This window comes from Triturus cristatus, chromosome 3_2, assembly GCF_964204655.1.
Source record: "Triturus cristatus chromosome 3_2, aTriCri1.1, whole genome shotgun sequence".
Lineage (NCBI taxonomy): Eukaryota > Metazoa > Chordata > Amphibia > Caudata > Salamandridae > Triturus > Triturus cristatus.
In genome coordinates, this window is record NC_140584.1 from 30,423,590 (window position 1) to 30,443,715 (window position 20,126).

The 20,126-nt window shown below is 49.2% G+C and overlaps 1 protein-coding gene and 1 long non-coding RNA gene across 4 annotated transcripts in view; both read right to left on the reverse strand.

Annotated features, from left to right (window-relative positions):
• The window catches only part of PRDM10 (PR/SET domain 10), a 1,096,800-nt gene that overhangs the window by 898,853 nt on the left and 177,821 nt on the right, over positions 1 to 20,126 (reverse strand). For all 3 annotated transcript variants that reach the window (XM_085647206.1, XM_085647205.1, XM_085647207.1), the window contains exon 4: positions 11,747 to 11,806. In XM_085647206.1, coding sequence (XP_085503332.1) covers positions 11,747 to 11,806 — 60 coding nt within the window. The remainder of the gene's footprint in view (positions 1 to 11,746; positions 11,807 to 20,126) is intronic.
• LOC146856721 (uncharacterized) lies at positions 4,790 to 5,428 on the reverse strand. Its single transcript, XR_014979807.1, has 3 exons — positions 5,325 to 5,428; positions 4,951 to 5,025; positions 4,790 to 4,848 (listed from the first exon to the last, which is right to left on the reverse strand). It is a non-coding gene; the product is annotated as an uncharacterized LOC146856721 (long non-coding RNA).

Here is a 20,126-nt window from a genome sequence, read left to right on the forward strand (position 1 = left end):
CCGGTGACCCAGCGCCAGTCTTGCGTGTCTCCTCATAACTGTTTATGTGTGTGACAATGTACTCCTATCTGGATAGCTTCAGTTGTTGGCTATTCCGTTCTGATCTGACGACGAGGAATACGTTGTTCCGCCGTCCGGGGTGGCCCACGTTAGCCTTATGTTGTCTCCTGTACCACTACTACACTCTTCGCTCTTGCCGCTGCCCAGTCGCGTCTATTTCTGCTGACTCTCTTACTGGCATGCCATCATCTCCGGTGTTGTTACGCCAAGCCAGCTGGAAAGGCGGTGTCTGCTCTCTGTTGTTATGCCCACCACTCTCCTGGGGCCCGCAGTGTTTGCTCTCTGGTACAGCCTCTGCGCTTTAGAATGTTCTATCTCCGCTGCCGGGGCCCAGCCTAGTTAAGCAGCAGCTACTATACTATTCCTTTTCACCCCCTTAACTTGCGGGAACTCCGTTATTTGAAGTCTGCAGACCACCGGGCGCTAGTCTTGCTCCACCGTTCCTCCCCTTGGAGTGCTCGCCGCGTGTTGTGGTGCCTGTCAGAACCCCTCCATACTAGCTCCTGAGCAATGGTGCACACTTACTCCCCCAGGAAGGCACTATGTCCGTATGCTGGGTCCCCTCAGGGTTTTTGGCCTGTGTTGGTAATTGTGGCCGGACCCACTGTGTCCGCACCGCTCTTCTGCATGCCGGTGCGTCTGTGGCTCACCTCGATCAGCCGCGGTGCTCTCGTTGCTGTCCGGCGGAGGGAAAGGTGCTAGATCTCTTCCGCCGCGCTCCACTCTGCAGTCCGTACCAGTCACTGCTCCGCCTCCGCTGGTACCTCAAGTGCTCCTTCTCCTGTTCCGAGTCCTCACCAACATGGATGAAGTCGCGGCCAGCAGATCCCACGTGGCTCCTCTTCTCGCCGCCGTGGACCGGCTCTTCCTGTTGGCGCTCTCCCGCACGTACAGTGACGTCGCTCTACCTCGCGTGCACTGCAGTACGGGGTTTCACGGCCCAACTCTCCTCACTCTTCTCTGCTCCAGTACGTCGGCCAGAGTGGGTCTCGTGGGGTCAAATCTTCGTCCGCGGGGTGCGGCACTATTCCGGTTCGTGGCTATTGGCGCTTGGTAGGTGGCAGTCTGTACGAATTATTCATGGATCTTCAATCGGCGCAGACTCAGGCTGCTATTCCTGTTTCGAGCCAAGCTCCACCCCCCACATGTTAAACATGTTAATGTGGATGATTGATGTTGATGAATAATATCCTCTTGGGTCTTTTCGATTCACGCCCATAAGAAGAAAGGCAATTGATGTCAATATCTTTTTGTTGGACTGCCACTGAACGGGGTACTGGTCCAAGTCTGCTGTGGCACATGTCTTTATAGAGCGGAGCGCCCTTATGCAGACGCTCCCGTTGCAGCAGTGAACTGTTCTCGGTGGTTTCTGGATTGAGCCACGGTGTCTTTCGTCTGAAGCTGTTCAGTAGCCCTGCTGCTAGGCCCCAAGTCATGATATGAACCAGTTAATAGCTGACAGGGCAGCTTCAGCATATTGAGTAAAGTCGAGGCTGATTGGTGAAGGATGTTGCGTTTATATGATTTTTTTAGGTTGTTACATTTTCTCATTGCTGCAAGACCCTCTGTGCATTTATCTGTAAGATTATCTGTCTATTGTCTGTCATTTACACCTCCCTGAAACAATTTACTTGCTACTAGCTGTAAAAGGTTTCGCTTAGCGGTAAATGGGTTTCTTAGCTGGATTTGTCAGATTTTCCTGTTTTTGATGCTGAAGGCTTTGGCATGTTCCGTTAATAGGTGTTTAATCGTCATACAAGAGTAGACAATGTGGAACTCCCTAATAAGAACAGTTGACTAAAGCTAGTAGCTTCTACAGTGTTCTTAATTTGTAGACGGAACAGATTTGTATCTATGCACGATACGCACAGTACAGAATCTTTTTACAGGGGTGTCATTGTTTTCTTCACTTTATCTGTTAGCAGTTTACAGTTTTGACCCATGTGAGCGTGAACTTTCATACTCTGTCAATTAGTTTGCATGTTGCATTATCTGATCGGGTACCTTTCTAGATGGGATAAAGCAGTTGTTTTGACTTAATAGTAATATGCTAACATCTTGCTATGGTATTTATTATGATAATAAGGGCATGTTGTAGGGGGTGTGGCCAGTGAGCCAACATGGCGGACGCGACTGACTGAAACTCGGCCGTGAATCCCTCTATTATCCTGAATTCCACCCTGCATCTAACCCATCTGCATACGATCGCAGTTGGGGCCCAGTTACAGCGCCCGATGCGACCCGCCAATTGCAGTACTTGTTGATGAGGCCCCTGCTATGGGCGAGAAACGATACCCGGCCTACCTGGCGGTAAAACGATCGCGAGCCCGCAGCTACGGCCACTGCACATTTGAGTGCTCAACGTCGGCCCCCAAATAGTCGGACGCAGGGCACCTACACCTGTTGCTGCCAGGAAACAGACACTGGCCCCTGCTGGAGGCCGCTGATTCAGGGATCGCCAGATTTCACATCCCGAACCCTTGCAGTGCTGACGTGGTGAGACCGGCTGGAGCAGCACAGCCTGAGGGCCTTGTGGCCAGCCCCGCTGGGTGGCGGTGACGTGAGGAGAGTGCCCGCCCAGACTGCACCCTGAAGTACTTCTGCTGCATTGTGTCCTGGGGCCCCTGGCAGCGGGGCGCGCTGCGGCGCCAGCTGCGTGGTGATCGGACTGCTGTGCATACTGACCAGTGTGCGGTGAGGCGGGGACTGCGGGCCCTGCACACGGTGAAGGCGAACAGTGTAACTGCCCAGGAGAGTGCTGGGTCCCCCTATGCTTTGGTGAATGGTGCTCCTGCCAAGGTTGCTCGGTCTGTGAGGCCCGGCCTGGAGACTGCAGCGTGCTCGGCCTGGCCAGGGAGTGCGCCCGGAAGACGAGTGCGGCCTGCGCTTGGCCTCCTCCAGGCCCTACTTGCGAAATTGTGGCAGAGCGGCTACTGTTGTGAAGCGCCGTTTAGGAGCTGCGGCGACCTGGACCGGGCCCCGGTGGGATTTCGGAGGGTAGGCTTCGCACACTTACCGTTGGAGAAAATACGGCCGGTCCTCTCTCCGGGGTGAAGCTGTCGATTCAGCGTGGTGAGGTGCGCTTTGAGTTTGTTGTTGTTGCCACGGCTGCGTAGGATGTGAACCTGAATACACTCTGGCCTCAAACTGTTTGAGGTAGCGACCCAGCAGTGGATGCGGCCTGTGCACTGCCCCCGTCAGCCCAACCTCTGTGGCGGCCTACTGCATGGGTGCCTGCAGTGAAAAACCTGAAACGTCATGAGAGAAGGATCTACTGCAACGGCCATAGAGCGCCCTTTGAACTACATCCTCTGCTCGCCCAGTTCCTGCCTGAGACCGGTCTGGCCCTGCTAACCAATCACCGCAGCTGTGCGGGTCCAGGGTCAGTCTCCCTGTGCAGTGGAGACAGTCCAACTACTGCTGAAACCGAGGTCTTGCCGGCTGAAGCACATGTCTTGAAATGCGCCAGCATGCCTCCCCCCACTCCCCCCTTCCCCCAGGTCCATAATCTGCGCACCCTGATACTGGGACTGTGTGTCGAGATCTGATGCAGTGGACGATCTGCAGGTTTCAAAGAAACACGGGGATTGACTCAGTTGAGGAACCTAGAGGCTGGAATCAGTACTAATTGGGAATAATAGAATACCTCAAGGACCATAGATTATCAACGTTCTTTTCAACAGAAAAGGAAAACTTATTCCTACTGGACAGTTCCACTAGTGAACTAATTTCCTTATACTCATGTTAATACGTGGGTCAACATGCTAATCATCAATTCTTCTTCTTTTTGAATAATCAATATATACTCAAAACATCCATTTATATATAGTTTTTACTCAATGATTGAATCAATTATTTACATTTTTCTTTTACACTATACATTGTCAAATATGGTACATATTTGTATTAATATCCTTTTACATATTATTATGCCAATACAAAACAAAGTGCAAAAATTATATACAGTGCATAGAACAAAGAGCTTTTTTCACTTTACCAAATTGGCTGGAAAAAATCAACAAGTCATACTGCGTGTTATTACTATAGCGGGATGTTCCCTACTTATTCTCGTATATATATATATATATATATATATATCGTCGAAATCCAACTGATCCGGAAGAATCGCACTGCTAGACCTTCCGAAGTAGGAAACGGACACCAACTTTGTGCTAGATTACTTTATTTTTCCCGCAGTAAATGCCGACATGACGCGTTTCGGGCCCGTAAGCCCTTGATCACATGACATGCCTGTGGCTTTTTTTCTTTTTTTATACAGTGCTAGTGAGCAATAGACCATGAAGACAGACTGTGCGCTGTCTTTGCCACCAAATCCATAATGTAAGCATAATGCTTGCAAAACATGTGTATAACAGAGCCATTTATATATATATATATTCCATAGTAGTGAAATACAGAGAATGCTTGAAAGAATCTTAGTGGTGGTTCCCCCTGTCAATTTTTTAGCATTTTCTTTCTTTTTTAGTTCAAGCAGTACTCTTGGCCTTGTGCGATGTGGTGAATAAGTGAAAGGTGTGCCGATGCGTTTCGACCTTCGTATTTGGACCTAAATATTAAAATGAAGGTCTTCCTCAGGGCTGGTGTATTTTCATTTTGTAGGACACTGGAAAAAGAAAAAGGGGAGTGAGGGAATAATTAGATTTGTGTCTCTAAAATATGGTACTTAGTATCCAAAACAGCCATACTACTTATTCATTACCTGTTGCCGTCTTAGATTGGTCAGTCATAAATGCTTTAAGCTTTTTCTTAAATTGGATGGCAATATCTCTGTTGGAAACATAAAATGATGGCAGGTTCATGTAGCTATACTACTTGTTTTACCTAGCATTAAAACTAATTAAAACTAATTTCACAGTTTTTGGCTCGTACCTGATTACGTGTTACAAGGTGTTTCTAAAATGATCGTTTGTCAACACTTCAGTACTGCTGTTGCTTGTATTTCTTCTGTGTAAAAGGTAAAACGACCAGTTGTCAGTTTTAGGACCATTATCGAGTGCATAGATCGAGTGTTATTCATGCCTTCTAGCATGCATGTGCCCAATTTCTTTTATTTCCTTGATCGTAATTGCGTGTATGTTGTATAAAGAAGCGTGTTATTTTTATTTGCCATTTAGTTGTACGCGTCTATTGTATCTCATTTATATCATCTTATTATTAGACGTCTAACATTCCAAGTGAGCCGCATGCATTCCCTCCGTGTGGCTATTAGCAATTCAAATTTCAGATAAGGTTGTTTCTTTTACCTTTGGGTCTTATAAAGTTGATATTACTCTCGGCATTCGTGCTCCGGCCATCTCTTCCAATAGTTTAGCGTGGTAAGCGTCGACGCGTCCGTTCTCGTTCTTTTACTTCCGTATTGGTCACATGTTCGTTTTGGACCAGTCCTTTTGTCTATCTGTGCTTCTCCTCATTGGTTCAATGACTCCATTCAACTTCCTAAGTGTCTCTCTTCTTCTGCCTGACTTCCGTGATTCGTATGCTTATACCAAATTGTTGTAATTCAGACTGCCACCTCTTTCACATCCTTATATGTTTTTATTACTAGTAGAAATTTTCTTAATGTAAGCAATGTAATTGACTGAATATCTATTATTTTATGTTACACATATCGTGTTTGGTCTGCCTGACCTTTTAGCTATTGTGAGCAGAAGGATTCTTCATATCTCAGTTATGTTTTTTCTTATTGGAAAAACTTTACTGACACCATTTGAAGAACAAGGTGATCTCTTGAACAGCCATGCTTTTGGGCCTTATGATTGCTTCTATTTGTTCTTTCTTGGTGCCCTTTTTAAGGAATCGCATTACTGTGGGGTTTGCTTAGATCTAACTAAATGGAATTACACACAGTGCATAATGTCAAGATGTATTTAGCCTCAAAATTGGCCAAAGCAGTATCTATCGGGCGGCCTTTTATATATTTAAGCACTGTCCACTTCAAGTCTTGAGGTGTGTGATATTTTTCCATGCAATGTTTAACATTGGCGCTGAGATGATTTTACATTTGATGCGGGACTTGTATTGGGTCCATCGCGGTTTTAAAGGCTGAGTTGTTTTGCCTACATATGCTAATTGGCAGGGACAAATCACGCAATAAACCACATTTGTTATATTGCAGTTCGTAAATTCATCATGTCTGATGCTCTTGTTTTCATAGTTGAATACACACCCCTCAATCGTGTTACTGCAAGAATTGCAATTGCCACAACAATGATGACCTTTCACTTGTGGTAGAGATAGCATTGACTGAAGTTTGACTTCTTGTCTTTTCTTCTTAGTATTGGCCCGCACTAGATGATCTTTGATACTTTTATGGGCGATCTGCAGGTCATCCACTTCCTCAACTGTGTGGCTGCATTGCTAGAGGTGGACCTGGGTCAGCAGTGAACCAACACAAGAGCTCCGATCCCAATAAGCCTGGCATGGGATATTAACATCGCCACAGCATTGCACACTACTCACACTGCTACACGCACAGCTCGTACGAGCAACTGTACACCTGTAGCCTGCCGGGATACCTATTACTACAAAGCCACTCGGTGCCCAGGGTCAATGCTGTCCGCACAAAAACTAGCAATGGGCCGCCTTCGCGCCAATGCGCTGCAAAATGCAACATGTGCTGCTACCCTAGACCCACTGAACGCAGAAGACAGCGTGACTAAGGACATCCCGAATGCGACGCTGGTGGTACTGGTGATTCGTTACTGGCAGCGGTTGAGAAGATCGGAACTACACTGGAACAGACACGAACGTCACTTGAAGCTAGGATTGACAAGGTGGCATCTGATTTCAGTCTCTTGAAGGCGGATCATCATAACCTGGCAGAGAAGGTGCCATCGCAAGCCCATTAATTGTCTGAACTGAAGCCTGTTACCCACAGTCATGCTGTGGCCCTACAGGATGTTCTGGATCGTGTGCACGCCCTGGAAGATAGAGTTGAAGATGCGGAAGGGCACCCTGGCTGGGACGATGCACGACCGAGTTGTGGGTGGTCTGCTGTGGGAGGGGGTAGGGGTGGGTAGGATCGGGAACCAGTCGTTCCTCCCCATGTTGGGGAAATTAGGGATGTTAAGTCAAGAGGTAAAGTATGAATGTCAGTCACAGGCTTTAGGACGCACTGCAAAGCGTAACAGCCGGGAACGCTATGACAGGACCAACAGCGGAAAATAGACCAATAGGCTCCCTCAGGGTACTGTCCTGAAACGGGAGAGTCCTGAATGACGATCGCAAAATTTGGAAAGTTCTGCAGTACCTCAATAAGTACAAGATAGACGTAGCCCTGTCGCAGGAAACTCCCCTCCCTCTGCACAGTCCAATGATACGTGCCAGAGGCATAGAGGGCAATATACATGCAGCAAGTTTCACTACTCATGCTAGAGGAGTATTGACATGGGTCAATCCTAGATCAGACTACACACTACAGCTATTGAAGGCTGATACAGGCGGGAGGTTCGTGATCTCTAGATGCCAGGGGCGTGGACTGGATATTTTATTGATCAATGTCTATGGCCCGAACTACGACTACCCAGAGTTTTTTGCTGCGTTAGGCGACACATTGAAAGGATGCAGAATGACACAAATGTTGTGGGGAAGAGACTTTAACTGTGTGAGGAACCCCAGCTTAGATAGATCAGTGGGCCCAGCTAGGAAACCGGCATCAGCAACTAGAGCTATGGAAAGGGTAATGGTTGGTCAAGGCCTTAAGGATGTTTGGAGAGAACTTAACCCACTAGAAGGAGGTTTCACACACTATTCAGCCTACCACAATCTACACACCAGGATAGACTACTGGCTGGCATCATTACAACTTATCCCACAGATACGTGCATGTCAGGTCCTACCACGCACACAGTCGGACCACTCCCCACTGCTTGTGATTTTGTCCACCCCCAGGAAGACGATCCCCCCCATTCACATGGCGATTCCCACCATACTCACTACTAGACCTTCTTTTCAAAGAGACAATGGCTGAAGCCATCGAAACATTCTTCAATAGAAATATTGGGTCAGTAAACAGTTGTCAGACGGTTTGGGAATCCTTCCTAAGTATGTATTAGGGGGAAGCCATGGCCAAACATTCAGGGGTACTCCGTGATATCCGCCAGAGACTCTCGGCGCTGGAGTGTCAATTGGGTGAGTTGGAGTCACGGCAAGAGTCAGAGATAGATGGGGAGCATGGGGAAGCAATGAAACATTTATTAGAGGAGTTTCAGGAGGTGGTGGACAGCGAAGTGAAGCACCTGGGGAAATACGCTACAGCTAGGGTATACGGAGAGGGGGACAGGCCAGGCTCAGTACTGGCCAACCTACTGAAAACCAAACGTGATAAAACCTTAATCACAACAATCAGAACGGAAGAGGGCGCCCTACTCACAGAGGAAGCTGAGATAGCTAATAGATTTAAACAATACTACTCGGGCCTATACGACTCACGACTATCCGACATGGACGGGGAAATACTTGAATACCTGGAGCACATCAAATTGCCCTTCCTGTCTAATTCACGTAGAGAGTTCCTAGCCCTCCCTATTGAAAGAGCAGAGATTCTGGAAGCACTGTCGGGTATGAGGGTGAATAGCGCCCCAGGACCAGACGGCCTCACAGTAAACTTTTATAAGACCTTCATAGATTTGCTACTCCCCCTCCTTTTGGAATTATTTGACGACATGTGTGTCACGGGACAGATGCCGCCAACGATGAGAGAGGGTATGATAGTTGCCATTCCCAAAACAGGTAAACCTAGAGAGGAATGTGGGTCGTATACAACACAACTGGTGCTACTGAACCCGGATCTAGTGGCTCCAGAACAAGCGGGTTTTGTGCCTGATAGAAGCCTCACATATAATCTACGTACGGTCTTCGGTACGGTCTTCGGCACGATACAGCATGTTCGTCATGATGCAAAGGCAATTGCGATCATCTTGGATATGGAGAAGGCTTTTAACTCCGTGGAGTGGCCCTTTATGTGGCAAGTCTTGACCAGAATGGGACTCAGGCTAGTATTTCTACAATTGATAGGGGCGTTATATAACGCCCCAACTGTGCGAATTCGGCTGGGATCCTTGGTCACTGACTCTATTCCCATTACTAGACGCACCAGGCAGGGCTGCCCTTTGTCACCATTGCTATATGCCCTGGTGACAGAGCCTCTGGCATGCGCGCTCAGGGAATACCACAGCCATAGAGGAGTGAGCTTTCCCAATTATAAAATTGTGTTGTCAACGTATGCGGACGATACCCTCCTGTACGTGAGAGATCCCGAAAACAATCTAGGCCCAGCCATATGTGAGGTGGTGCACTATGGTGCGCTATCCGGGTTGAAGGTCAATTGGTCCAAATCCATCGCCTTTCCGCTCACCCCGTCCACAACGATGTTCGAGATAGAATACCCACTGCGGTGGACGGACTACTCGGTTTGATATCTTGGCATTAGATTACACAGGGATTCGGATATTGTCTTCCGCTAAAACTATGGAACGGCGGTGGCTAAGTCAGAAGAGGATGTAGAAACATGGATCGGACTACCGCTATCGTTGCAGGGTCTCTATTATGAAGATGGTGGTGCTGCCTAGATTCCTCTTCCTTTTCACAAACATACCAATAGTATTGCCGCGTTCCTTTTTCACCCGGGTAAACAAATCGTTAGTGAGGTTGGCTTGGGCGGGCAAACAAGCGTGTGTACAATGGCGGGTGCTGACGTTACCATTTCACCTAGGGGGATTGGGCGCGCCTGACCTGGAGCTGTACTCCCGTACAGCACAGGGAGCGCAAGATTATAGTTGGGTTCATGGGGCGGATGATATCCCGTATCTCCGGCTAGAGAGGCTGTTCGCAGACCCACTTCCTCTCCCGGCGATCATATTCGAGCCGGTGGACCGCAGGACAGGATTCTTGGACTCTTTGAACTCAACACGGCATGCTTGGCACAGCTTGATGCAACAAAGAGCGGGAGCACTACTATACTCCCCGGAGATGTTGGTGGAATGGGCGGTATGGCTGCCCCCCTGCAGGGACAGAGGAGTAGTCAGAGCGCTGCAAGAGCTAGGTATCCGCAAAATGGGTGATCTCTTTCTAGAACGCGTGGCCATAACTAGTGACGCAGTCACGAACTCCGCTGAGGCACCTACATTGCTCCAACGTTTTCATTTTCACAGAGTACATGGTGCGCTTAGACAACAGTTGGGGGATGACTTAAACAAACCTCCTGAAGTGCAAGAACTTACATACCTGATTAAAGCAAAATCCCCCCGCAAACTTGTCTCTAATATTTATAGACTGGCAATGTCGCAAAGTGCTAACCAATATACCAGAGCTAGACTGGCCTGGCAACGGGACTTGGACACAGCAATTGATGATGCCATCTGTTGCACTAACACAAAACCTATATCACTGCATGGGAAACATAGGTTGATACATTTTAAATACATTAACAGAGTGTACTATACACCTGAAAGGCTGCACAGGTACGGTCTGAGGGGAGATGCGACCTGCGACAGATGCCGAGCCACACCAGCGGATTTTATGCACGTAGCGTGGAGCTGCCATGGGATGTACCGATTTTGGGAAAATATATTTCGTGAAATTAGCGTAATTGCTGAGTTGGAGATATCCCCTGACCCAGCACTGGTGCTGCTAGGATATTCTAAAACACTCCCGAGGGCAGCCCGTAGACTGGTAGATTTAGGCCTACTGATGGCCAAACGCAGAGTAGCAATGTGCTGGCTGCGGGGTCCTTTACCCACACTGGCACAGTGGTCGCGTGATGTTCTCTACTGCTGCACACAATCTGAGGCTTTCAGCGAATTCCTTCCGCCAAGGAGTAGACCAAAGAATATTTGGGGGCTATACACCACATATTTGAGAGATAAGGGGGAGCGAATGCAAGTAGCGGAACTGGAAGGTGGGAACATTTCCCTAGCCCCTCAGACGGCATGACTGGCCAATGGACTAGGTAGTCACTGAACATAAGACAAAGAGAAACAAGACGGGAGAGTGCCTAGGCCTGAGCACTAGGTGAAAAAAACGATACGCAGGCATGGTACCAGGGGAAGGGAGCCAGCATGGAGGAGTGACTAGTATAGAATGTCAGTACTGAGTAGTGTAGCGATTACCTGGAGCCCTGATGGTGACTGGCGGACTTGATACCTCGTTGTTTGGTTATTATTTTTAAGGGAAAAAAAGGTATTTGGTTAAAAGGTATTATACAGTAACTGACGCATGGCAATTCGCCTAGTATTGTGTTTGGTCACACAATTCATAATAGGTGCGCTGTCCGGCCTCCGGGATGTGGGCAAAAGAGCTGTGTAACACGATTTATATAAGAATGTCGCCGGCCCCCGGGTTGTAGGCGTCTGGCTGTCTTGGTCGGTGACAACTTAAGCAATAAAAAAAAACAAAAAAAACATGCTTAACATGTCTGGATTGCAGTATTAGTGTGCTTTGCATGTTCTGCATTCTGATGGCCATCTTTACTTCCTCATTTAGCTTCTTAAGCATAACATACTTATCATTTCCCTATCATTCCCTTTTGCAAGCAGCAATAAAACTAAACCAATTGAATGAACTAATGCAAGCCTCTAACTAAAACAACATCAGAAGCCAAATACTCTACAGAGATCAGTTGATAACGAGTTGTTCGAAAATGAAGAAAACAAAAATGGGCACGCACCTGCTGGGTCGTGGCATGCTGTTGCACGTATGCAACCTGTGACTGGTCTGTAAAAAGTGTCTGGAAAAGAGAATCAAAGGTTATGTGAAATAGAGCTCATGTTGATTTGGTACAATTTTCAAAGAAAACCTACTTCACTGTACCACCAGCGCCTTTGTTTTAATAACAAACATTAAAAACATTTCCACCTAAAACAATGTCTCTTTTACACGAACAAATAAACTAAGAGCAGGTTGTTGTATTGCTGCATTTTAATTATTAATATAGAATGGCATAGTAATGTCACAGTATGGGAAAATCACAGAACTAAATCAAGAGACTTCAATGTACATAGTATAATGTCAAAGAAGATTCAGTGGTGTTAAAAAAAAACTGGAGAGCAAACCCCAGCTCCTAAAGTCCTAAAGTTGACTTAAAAGAAGATATGAAATCATATGCCCAGCGTCGTTCTTCATGAGAACGGAACATCCTTCCCCCTTAGGGAAAAGAGAAGCACATCCGACAACTGTGCAATGGTATTTACAAAAGCACAGCAGCCTGCTCTGCATAATTAGGGTATTCTACACATGGACTAGGTAGAACTTGCTCAAATGGCTTTAACTACTAGTTGGGACATTGAGGAAGGGACCATTGATGTAATTACCGGGCTCCTCTATGATCCCGGCAATCAGATTGGAACTAGCTCTGACATCGTGGAATGTACACGTGCAAGTGGTCCTTTTAAGATTCTGGAAAAGACTGGGATCTGAGGAAGTCACAAAAGTATCACAATGGTGCAAAGATGAAGCCTTGAATAGGGACTTAAAATGGGACAAAGAGGTCAGAATGAATTTGCTCTCAGTTTGTAAAAACCTAAAAGTTAAATTTGACCAGCCGTCCCTCTTGGTAGAAGCTACGAATGGCGAGCTTAGAACAGTAGGGAAGGAAGTATCTAGGCTACACGATCTGAGGTACCTGAAAAAGAAAGAATCTGTTCATTTTATGATGAATAGCTGGGAGAATGAAATTTTGTACCCCTACCTGGATACACTACCCAACCTTGGCCTTAGGGCCGAAGTGCTTAGATGGAGAATAGACATCAATAATTGTGTATCACATGTAAGTAGAAAAACAGTAATGGTACAATCTGATGGCAAATTCTTTTGTGGATTGGGTACAAAGTGTGACAATTTACATATTATAATGGACTGTCAAAAATTCTTACCTCAGCGGAAATTGTTTTTATGATCCATCTTTCTAAAGTATGGTGTAACTGAGCGCCTATTAGCGATTAAACTCCTTACTGACATGCCAAACCTCAACATAGCAATTGCTATTGCAAAATATATGAAGGTGATAAAAAGGTCCTTGCAGGAAAAAGAAATGTTTGGATAAGAATTAGCCTGGAATTAAAGACGGTCATTACGCCAAATACATTTTTTTAGGTGGTATCATTAGTTTTTTTTTTTTTTTGGAAACCTTTATTACAGAGTTCAAGAGATATACAAGTATGGGCCTACAACCTTCAGGCCGGCCGCTAGTAGACAGTGAGACCATGAAACATATTCATAAACACAAGCAGCAAGCAGTAAAAAGTCCCACAGATCAAAAATATCATTTGCGGCCACATTGCCCAAACATCCCAAATGGTGGTTTCATTTTAAATGAAAAACGAGAAACAAACCCACAAGGCGGCAAAAATCTAGGCAACAGTATGTGCTCCCCTCGGGAGGGCTCTACCAACCTACAAGAATAAGAGGGGGGGAAGGGCAGGGGCAGAAACAAAGTGGTTACGGTAACACAGAATCAAGAGAATGTGCAGACTAGGGAGACAGGGCCGCCGCCAAGTCGGGCGTCAGTGGCGGGGTACAGATCCCGCCGCGGTAGGAGTTCCAGGGGCCCCACACCTTTACCCATTTCCCAGGCTTACCTCTCGCCACATACACAACCTTTTCTTGGAACATACACCAATCCATATTTTCCTTCCATACCGAAATCGTGGGTGACCTCTGGGAGCCCCACAATTGTGCTATGTCACGCTTGGCCACCATATATCCCAATGTCACCCACCACGTTTGCGTCACCGTATAATCAGTCGGCTCCCACACATTCAGCAGACACCTCCTAGCCCCGGGGAGCAGCGCAACATGCGTGACCGCTTGCAACACCTCATGCACACCACGCCAGAATCGAGTCACCTCCGGACATTCCCACAAAATGTGGAGGAAGGTCCCTAACATGCCACACCCACGCTTACACATCCCATCCACCGCGTATCCCATGCGCATCAGGCCCGGTCCCGTAACGTAAACCCTGTGGAGTATTTTGAGCTGGACGAAACGAAGGCGGGCCGGTATGGCCACCTCTTTCGGGGAGGCCACCGCAGATACCCAATCCTCGTCGTCCAGCTCCAATCCATCAGCGACCCATGCCTCACGGAGGGCGGGCAGCAGTCCCGAGCGATCGTTGATGAGCTTTTTATAGATCAATGAGATAGTGCCATCCGGTACATGCCCATCTAGCACTCTATCTTCCAAAGGGGAGCACTCCGGGATGGACGCGACCTCCGGGAACACGGAAGACAACGCGTGGCGAACCTGTACATACCGGAAGTACTCCCTGTCATGCAACTGGTGTTCCGCTTTCAGCACATCAAACGCTTTAAATCCCCCCTTCGTCCAAAGATCGCCCACCCTGCTAATGCCAATCGTGTCCCACTTCTCGAAGCCTTTCGTCGTCCACAAACAACCCAGTCGTTCAGAGGCATACAGTGGCGTCGCCCGGGTCAACCGATCTTTCCACCCCATCGCCGAGTTTGCCGCATGCCACACCCGTACTGCGACCCGTGTCGGACCAGTCAAACGTGCGTCGAGCGATCTAGAGTAGAGCGCACGATTGTAGTCGCCACCCGGCAACAACAATTTGTCCATTTCAAAAGCCGGATTAAGGGCGGGCCCATAAAGCCCATGGTTTATCGCAGCCAGCTGGGAGGCCCAGTAATAACGTTTGATGTCGGGGAGGGCGACCCCCCCATCGTACCATGGGAGCGTCAGCTTCGCGAGGGCGATCCGCGGCCTCCCATCCCAAAACAGTTGGCGTTGCAGACCCTCCACCTCCCGAAAGTAACTAGCCGGAACGACATCCATCGTGTTTTGCAAGGCATATAAAAACCGTGGCAACGACATCATCTTAAACAGCGCCGCCCGGCCGAGCGGCGAGAGCGGCAAGCGCCTCCAACGCGCCACATCCGCCTTCAAACGTTGGAGGGGGGGGGGGGGGAGTAGGTTCTGTGTGTATCGGGCCGCAGAGTCCAGGGTAATAAAAATACCCAGATACTTAAATCCCTGTTGAGCAACCTGGATAGGACAACCCCGCGGGAGGATAGGGGCCTCCCCTGAGAGGACATATACACAGGATTTAGCCCAGTTGATGACTAGGCCTGAGTTACGGCCAAAGGAATTCAGCACATCCACTAACACAATCAACGATTCACGCGGGGAAGCAAGATACAAAAGAATATCGTCCGCGTAGAGAGAGACTCGATCCTCATACTCAGGAGTCCATCGGAGACCACGAATCGAAGGGTGCCACCGCAGCCACTCCGCCAGGGGCTCCAAGGCGAGCGCAAAGAGGAGAGGCGACAGCGGGCAACCCTGTCGCGTGCCCCTACCCAATTCAAAAGGAGCCGACACTCTACCATTCACCACCACCTGGGCTAGCGGTCCGGAATACAACAATTTCACCCAGCCAATGAATCCCGGGCCAAACCCAAACTTCTCCAGCGTCGCCCAGATATATGGCCACTCAAGCGTGTCGAATGCCATAGTGGCGTCCAGGGACGCCAAAATGGCTGGCTCACGTATGAACGGAACCCTCGAGAGCACCCCATGCAGACGCCGCAGGTTAAGCGCGGTGTTGCGATGAGGGATAAAACCGGACTGGTCCTGATGGATCAGGTCGCACACCACGCTGACCAGCCGATTAGCCAGCACCTTGGCCAGAATTTTCGGTTCCGCATTCAAAAGCGAAATGGGCCTGTAAGAAGTGACCCGATCACGCGGCCTCCCCTCCTTGTGAATAACCACAATAGTGGCTAGACGCTGGTCCAGCGGGAGGGAACCCGCCGCCCGGGCCGCGAGAAACATATCACGAAGATGCGGCGCCAATGTATCCGGCCGCAATTTGTACAATTCAATGGGAAGGCCATTAGGACCCATGGCCTTGCCAGAGGCGACTGAACGTATGCCCAGAGCGATCTCCTCAGACGTCGGAGTCGCGTCCATCAACGATTTATCCTCCTCCGAAAGGGAAGGCAACGCAATATCTTTAAGCAGGTCGCGGGAATCCTCTTCCGAGCGAGAAGATACCGGGGAATACACCCCGCGAAAATACTCTGCGAAGCAATCAACAATTTCACCCGGATCAGTAACATACACACCCTCCACTCTCTCAACCAGCGGAACAACTCGACTCGCTCTCTCCTTTTTATCCAGCCACGCGATCAGTTTTCCAGCTTTATCACCCATATCATACAGTCGCCCCTGCTGCTCCCTACTCAGGCCCCTGGCCGCCTCGGTGACTAGGGCCTTGTAGTCCGCTTGTTTGATCCTGAGAGCATGCAGTTTGTCGTCTGTGACACCACAATCCAGGTCACCCTCCAACTCAGTTATCTCAGACTCGATACGGGTCACCTCCTCCCGCTCACACCTCTTGGAATGGGAAATGAGGGACAGGGCCTTCCCCCCGGAGTACCGTTTTGAACGCCTCCCACAGAGAAACAGCAGACGACACTGATCCCACATTATCTCCAAAATATTGCTCAAGGGATTTAATCAAATCTGCGCGAAATGCGGGATTACGCAGGTACCAGGGGTTGATCGGGACCACCCTCCCCTCCATCCCCGGGAAAATATCAAAGTGCAACAAGAGAGGGGAGTGGTCTGAAATACCCCGAGCAAGATGCCGCACCTCCCCGACCCTCCCCGCCTGTGCCGCTGGCATCAGAACATAATCAAGTCTCGAAAGACTACCATGAGCCCCGGAATGAAAGGTGTATTGTACCTGCGCAGGATGTTTTAGCCGCCAACAATCCACCAGACCCAGGGTATCTAAGAGGCCAGACAACCAAGTTTGGGCCCGGGGGAGATCCCTGGGTGGGTGACGATCCTCAGTTCCGGAGACCACAGCATTAAAATCCCCACCAACCACTAAGATACCCTCCGGCAGCCCAAGAAGAAGGCGCCCCAAATCAGCAAAAGTAGTCGTCTGCAACCCCGGCGGGACATAAACAGAAACCAAAACAACTACTTTACCCTCCCATCTACCCACCAGAGCCGTATATCGCCCCCTGTCATCATGGAGCACCTCGTCAACCTCCAACGGGAGCGAGGTTTTAACCATAATGCCCACACCCCTCGAACCAGAGGTGAAGCCCGAATGGGCCACAAGGCGATAGCCCCGCCTATTCATAGCACAGAAGGAATTACCAATAAGGTGTGTTTCTTGCAAGAACACAATATCAGGTGAAATCCGTTTTAAGAACTGCAGGACCACCCCCCTTTTTATCCTGTCCCCCAGTCCGTTAACATTCCAGGAAAGAAGTCTCAGTCCCCTACCCCCCATCACAGCCAAAACCAATCTGTCCTCTCCCAGAGAGCACCTTGAATAGAACACAACAATATGTCTGCCTTGTGGTACAAACAAACAATACCCAACCCCAACCCAACATTCCAAACAAAACTCCCCCCTCCCTGCACCCCTGCATGAGCCCAAACAGCCCCCCCAACTTGCAGTGTGCCTGTCGCCCCTGCATGAACTAAACTACAAAGACCCCCTAGAGGAGGAAAGAGAACCCCCTCGAGACACACCACAACCTCCACGGGAGGGGGAGCAAAGCACGACAGTCAAAAAACCCTGAGCACAGCCGAAAAGTGGCATCATCAGGAATTAGCCCCAGTATCAATACCGCTGGCCCGGTCCAGTGGGCACTCTCCTCCCGCGGCCCCCACACCCTCTCGATCATGTCCCCTAGGCAAAGTGTCCAACCAGTCCCCGGCCGTCTCCGGACGGTCAAAGAAATGAGAGCGACCCTCGGACTCCACACGCAGTCTGGCCGGGAAAAGCATGGCGTATTTCAAGTTCATATCTCGGAGCCGCCGCTTAACGCCCATGAAACCCAGCTGAGTAAAGTCAGGATAGAAGTTCACCTCCACGTTCTCCAGCTTAAGCGGCCCCTGCACTCTAGAAGCTTGTAAAATCGCATCCCTGTCCCGAAAGTTGAAGATACGGGCAATAAGAGGCCGCGGGGGAGCTCCGACCTTCGGCTTGCCACCAGGAACTCTATGGGCCCTCTCCACCGCAAAGAATTTACTCAAACCTCGAGGCTGCAGACGATTAGAAATCAGATCCTCCACACAGAGATCCGCCGCCGAATCCTCCAGTCCCTCTGGCACCCCGATAATGCGAACGTTGTTCCTCCGGGCCCGACTCTCGGAATCCTCCAGTCGCCGATCCGTGAGCGCACTGGCCTGCCGGAGCCGACGTACCTCCGTCTGGAGGGCCGCCGCCTCAGTCGTGAGGCCCGACGCGGTGCGAGCCAAAGAATCCACCCTGTCATTTGTCTTGGAAAGATCTGCCCTGACAAGGTTAACATCGTTGAGAACCGCGTCGAGTTTGTGCGCCAGGGTATCAAATTGTTGACCCACCGAGGTCTTCATCTCCGCGATGGCGCCCATGATGTCCTGCAAAGTCAGATCCGTCGGCAAATCCGGGGCATCTGCGGGGCACTCAGGAGACTTATGCGACCCGCCGGGAGAACCCTTCGGTAGGGTGTAGCGATCCATAATGTTGGCTTGAGTTGCAGCGCCACGCCGGGTCGATTTGGCCTTTGGCCTCTCGCCATCCTGCTTCGTCGCCATCGTCCTGTATCCCGTACACCCACGAGTCCTACCGCGGAGAGCGAACAGTCGAGGCCAAGGACCCCAGAGGTCGCCTCAGAAAGGCGGAGCAGGTCCCCGCAGGGCAGGCAGGGTCCCCCAGCGAGGCAACCACCACACACAGAAGGGCCGTGATCCCACTCGCGACAATGGCAAGAGGGCTCAAAAGCGAAAGTGAAAGTGTGGGGTACGCGTCTCGCCAGGCTCGTCCCGCCGTTGTTGTTCACTTCTCCACTGGATCACCCCCCAACTCAAGTCCGGGGTCAGGAGAGGAGCAGGCCGCAAACTTCAATCGATGCCCAGCACGGCACACGGGGTCCGATTGAAATACGGAAAACGGGTACCACCTCGGCTCAGATTCACCAACACAGTCCCCTCAACCGAATCAGGATGAAGACAGGATAAATGTAGGAGGTCGCGGAGGTCCTCGGGAGCCTCGCACCTACGCGGCCATCTTGGTTGCGCGCTAGGCTCCTCCCTCCGGTATCATTAGTTTTAAGATATATTTTTAGACAGATTTTTTATCATTGAGAATATTATTGGTGCTTTTATACATGGAAAACTTGTAAGCTGTTGGAGTGAGGCAGGAATTGCCTCTTCAAGGTGTCATTGAAAATCTGTATTGTATGTTTTAAAAAATGTATTGTAATATGTTTTTATGTTGTTTAAAGACATACAGTCTAAATGGAATATGCTACTTACCAGTATGCATCTGTTCTTGGCATGTAGAGCTGCAGATCTACACACTATGCATAGATCGCCATCTGGTGTTGGGCCCGGATGTTTGCACTTGTTTTTGTCTTGGAAAGTCTTTGGAAGTCACAAGGTATGTGACTCCTCCTTTGGATCATAGTGCGCATGGGCATCGGCTCCATCCTCAGATTGTTTTTCACCAACAGGGAAATGATGGAGCTTTGTAAGAAACAGGAAGGATGCCCATGTATGGTGTATCTAAGTAAGATAATACTGGAACAGATAATGGTAGCCGGGGAGGCGGGTTGGCGTGTGTAGATCTGCAGCTCTACATGCCAAGAACAGATGCATACCTGTAAGTAGCATATTCCGTTCGAGGCATATGAGCTGCAGATTACACACTATGCATAGATTGCATAGCAGTATCCCCTCCTAGCGGCGACCACCAGTATCTGTTGCAGTAGTTTGAAATTGTGTTTTGAGTACAGCATGGCCCACACTAGCTTGTTGTTTAGTTTGCACATCGCCACAATAGTGTTTTGTGAATGTGTGCGGTGTAGACCATGTAGCTGCTCTGCAGATATCGTCTAAAGAAAAGTTCCCTAAAAATGCCATTGAAGCCCCTATCTTTCGTGTAGAGTGGGCTTTTGGAGGAACAGATAATGTACGTTTTGCTTTGTGGTAACACATTTGTATGCATTTGACAATCCACCTAGCTATCCCAGATTTTGATATGGGGTTGCCCTTGTGTGGTGGTGAGAAAGACACAAATA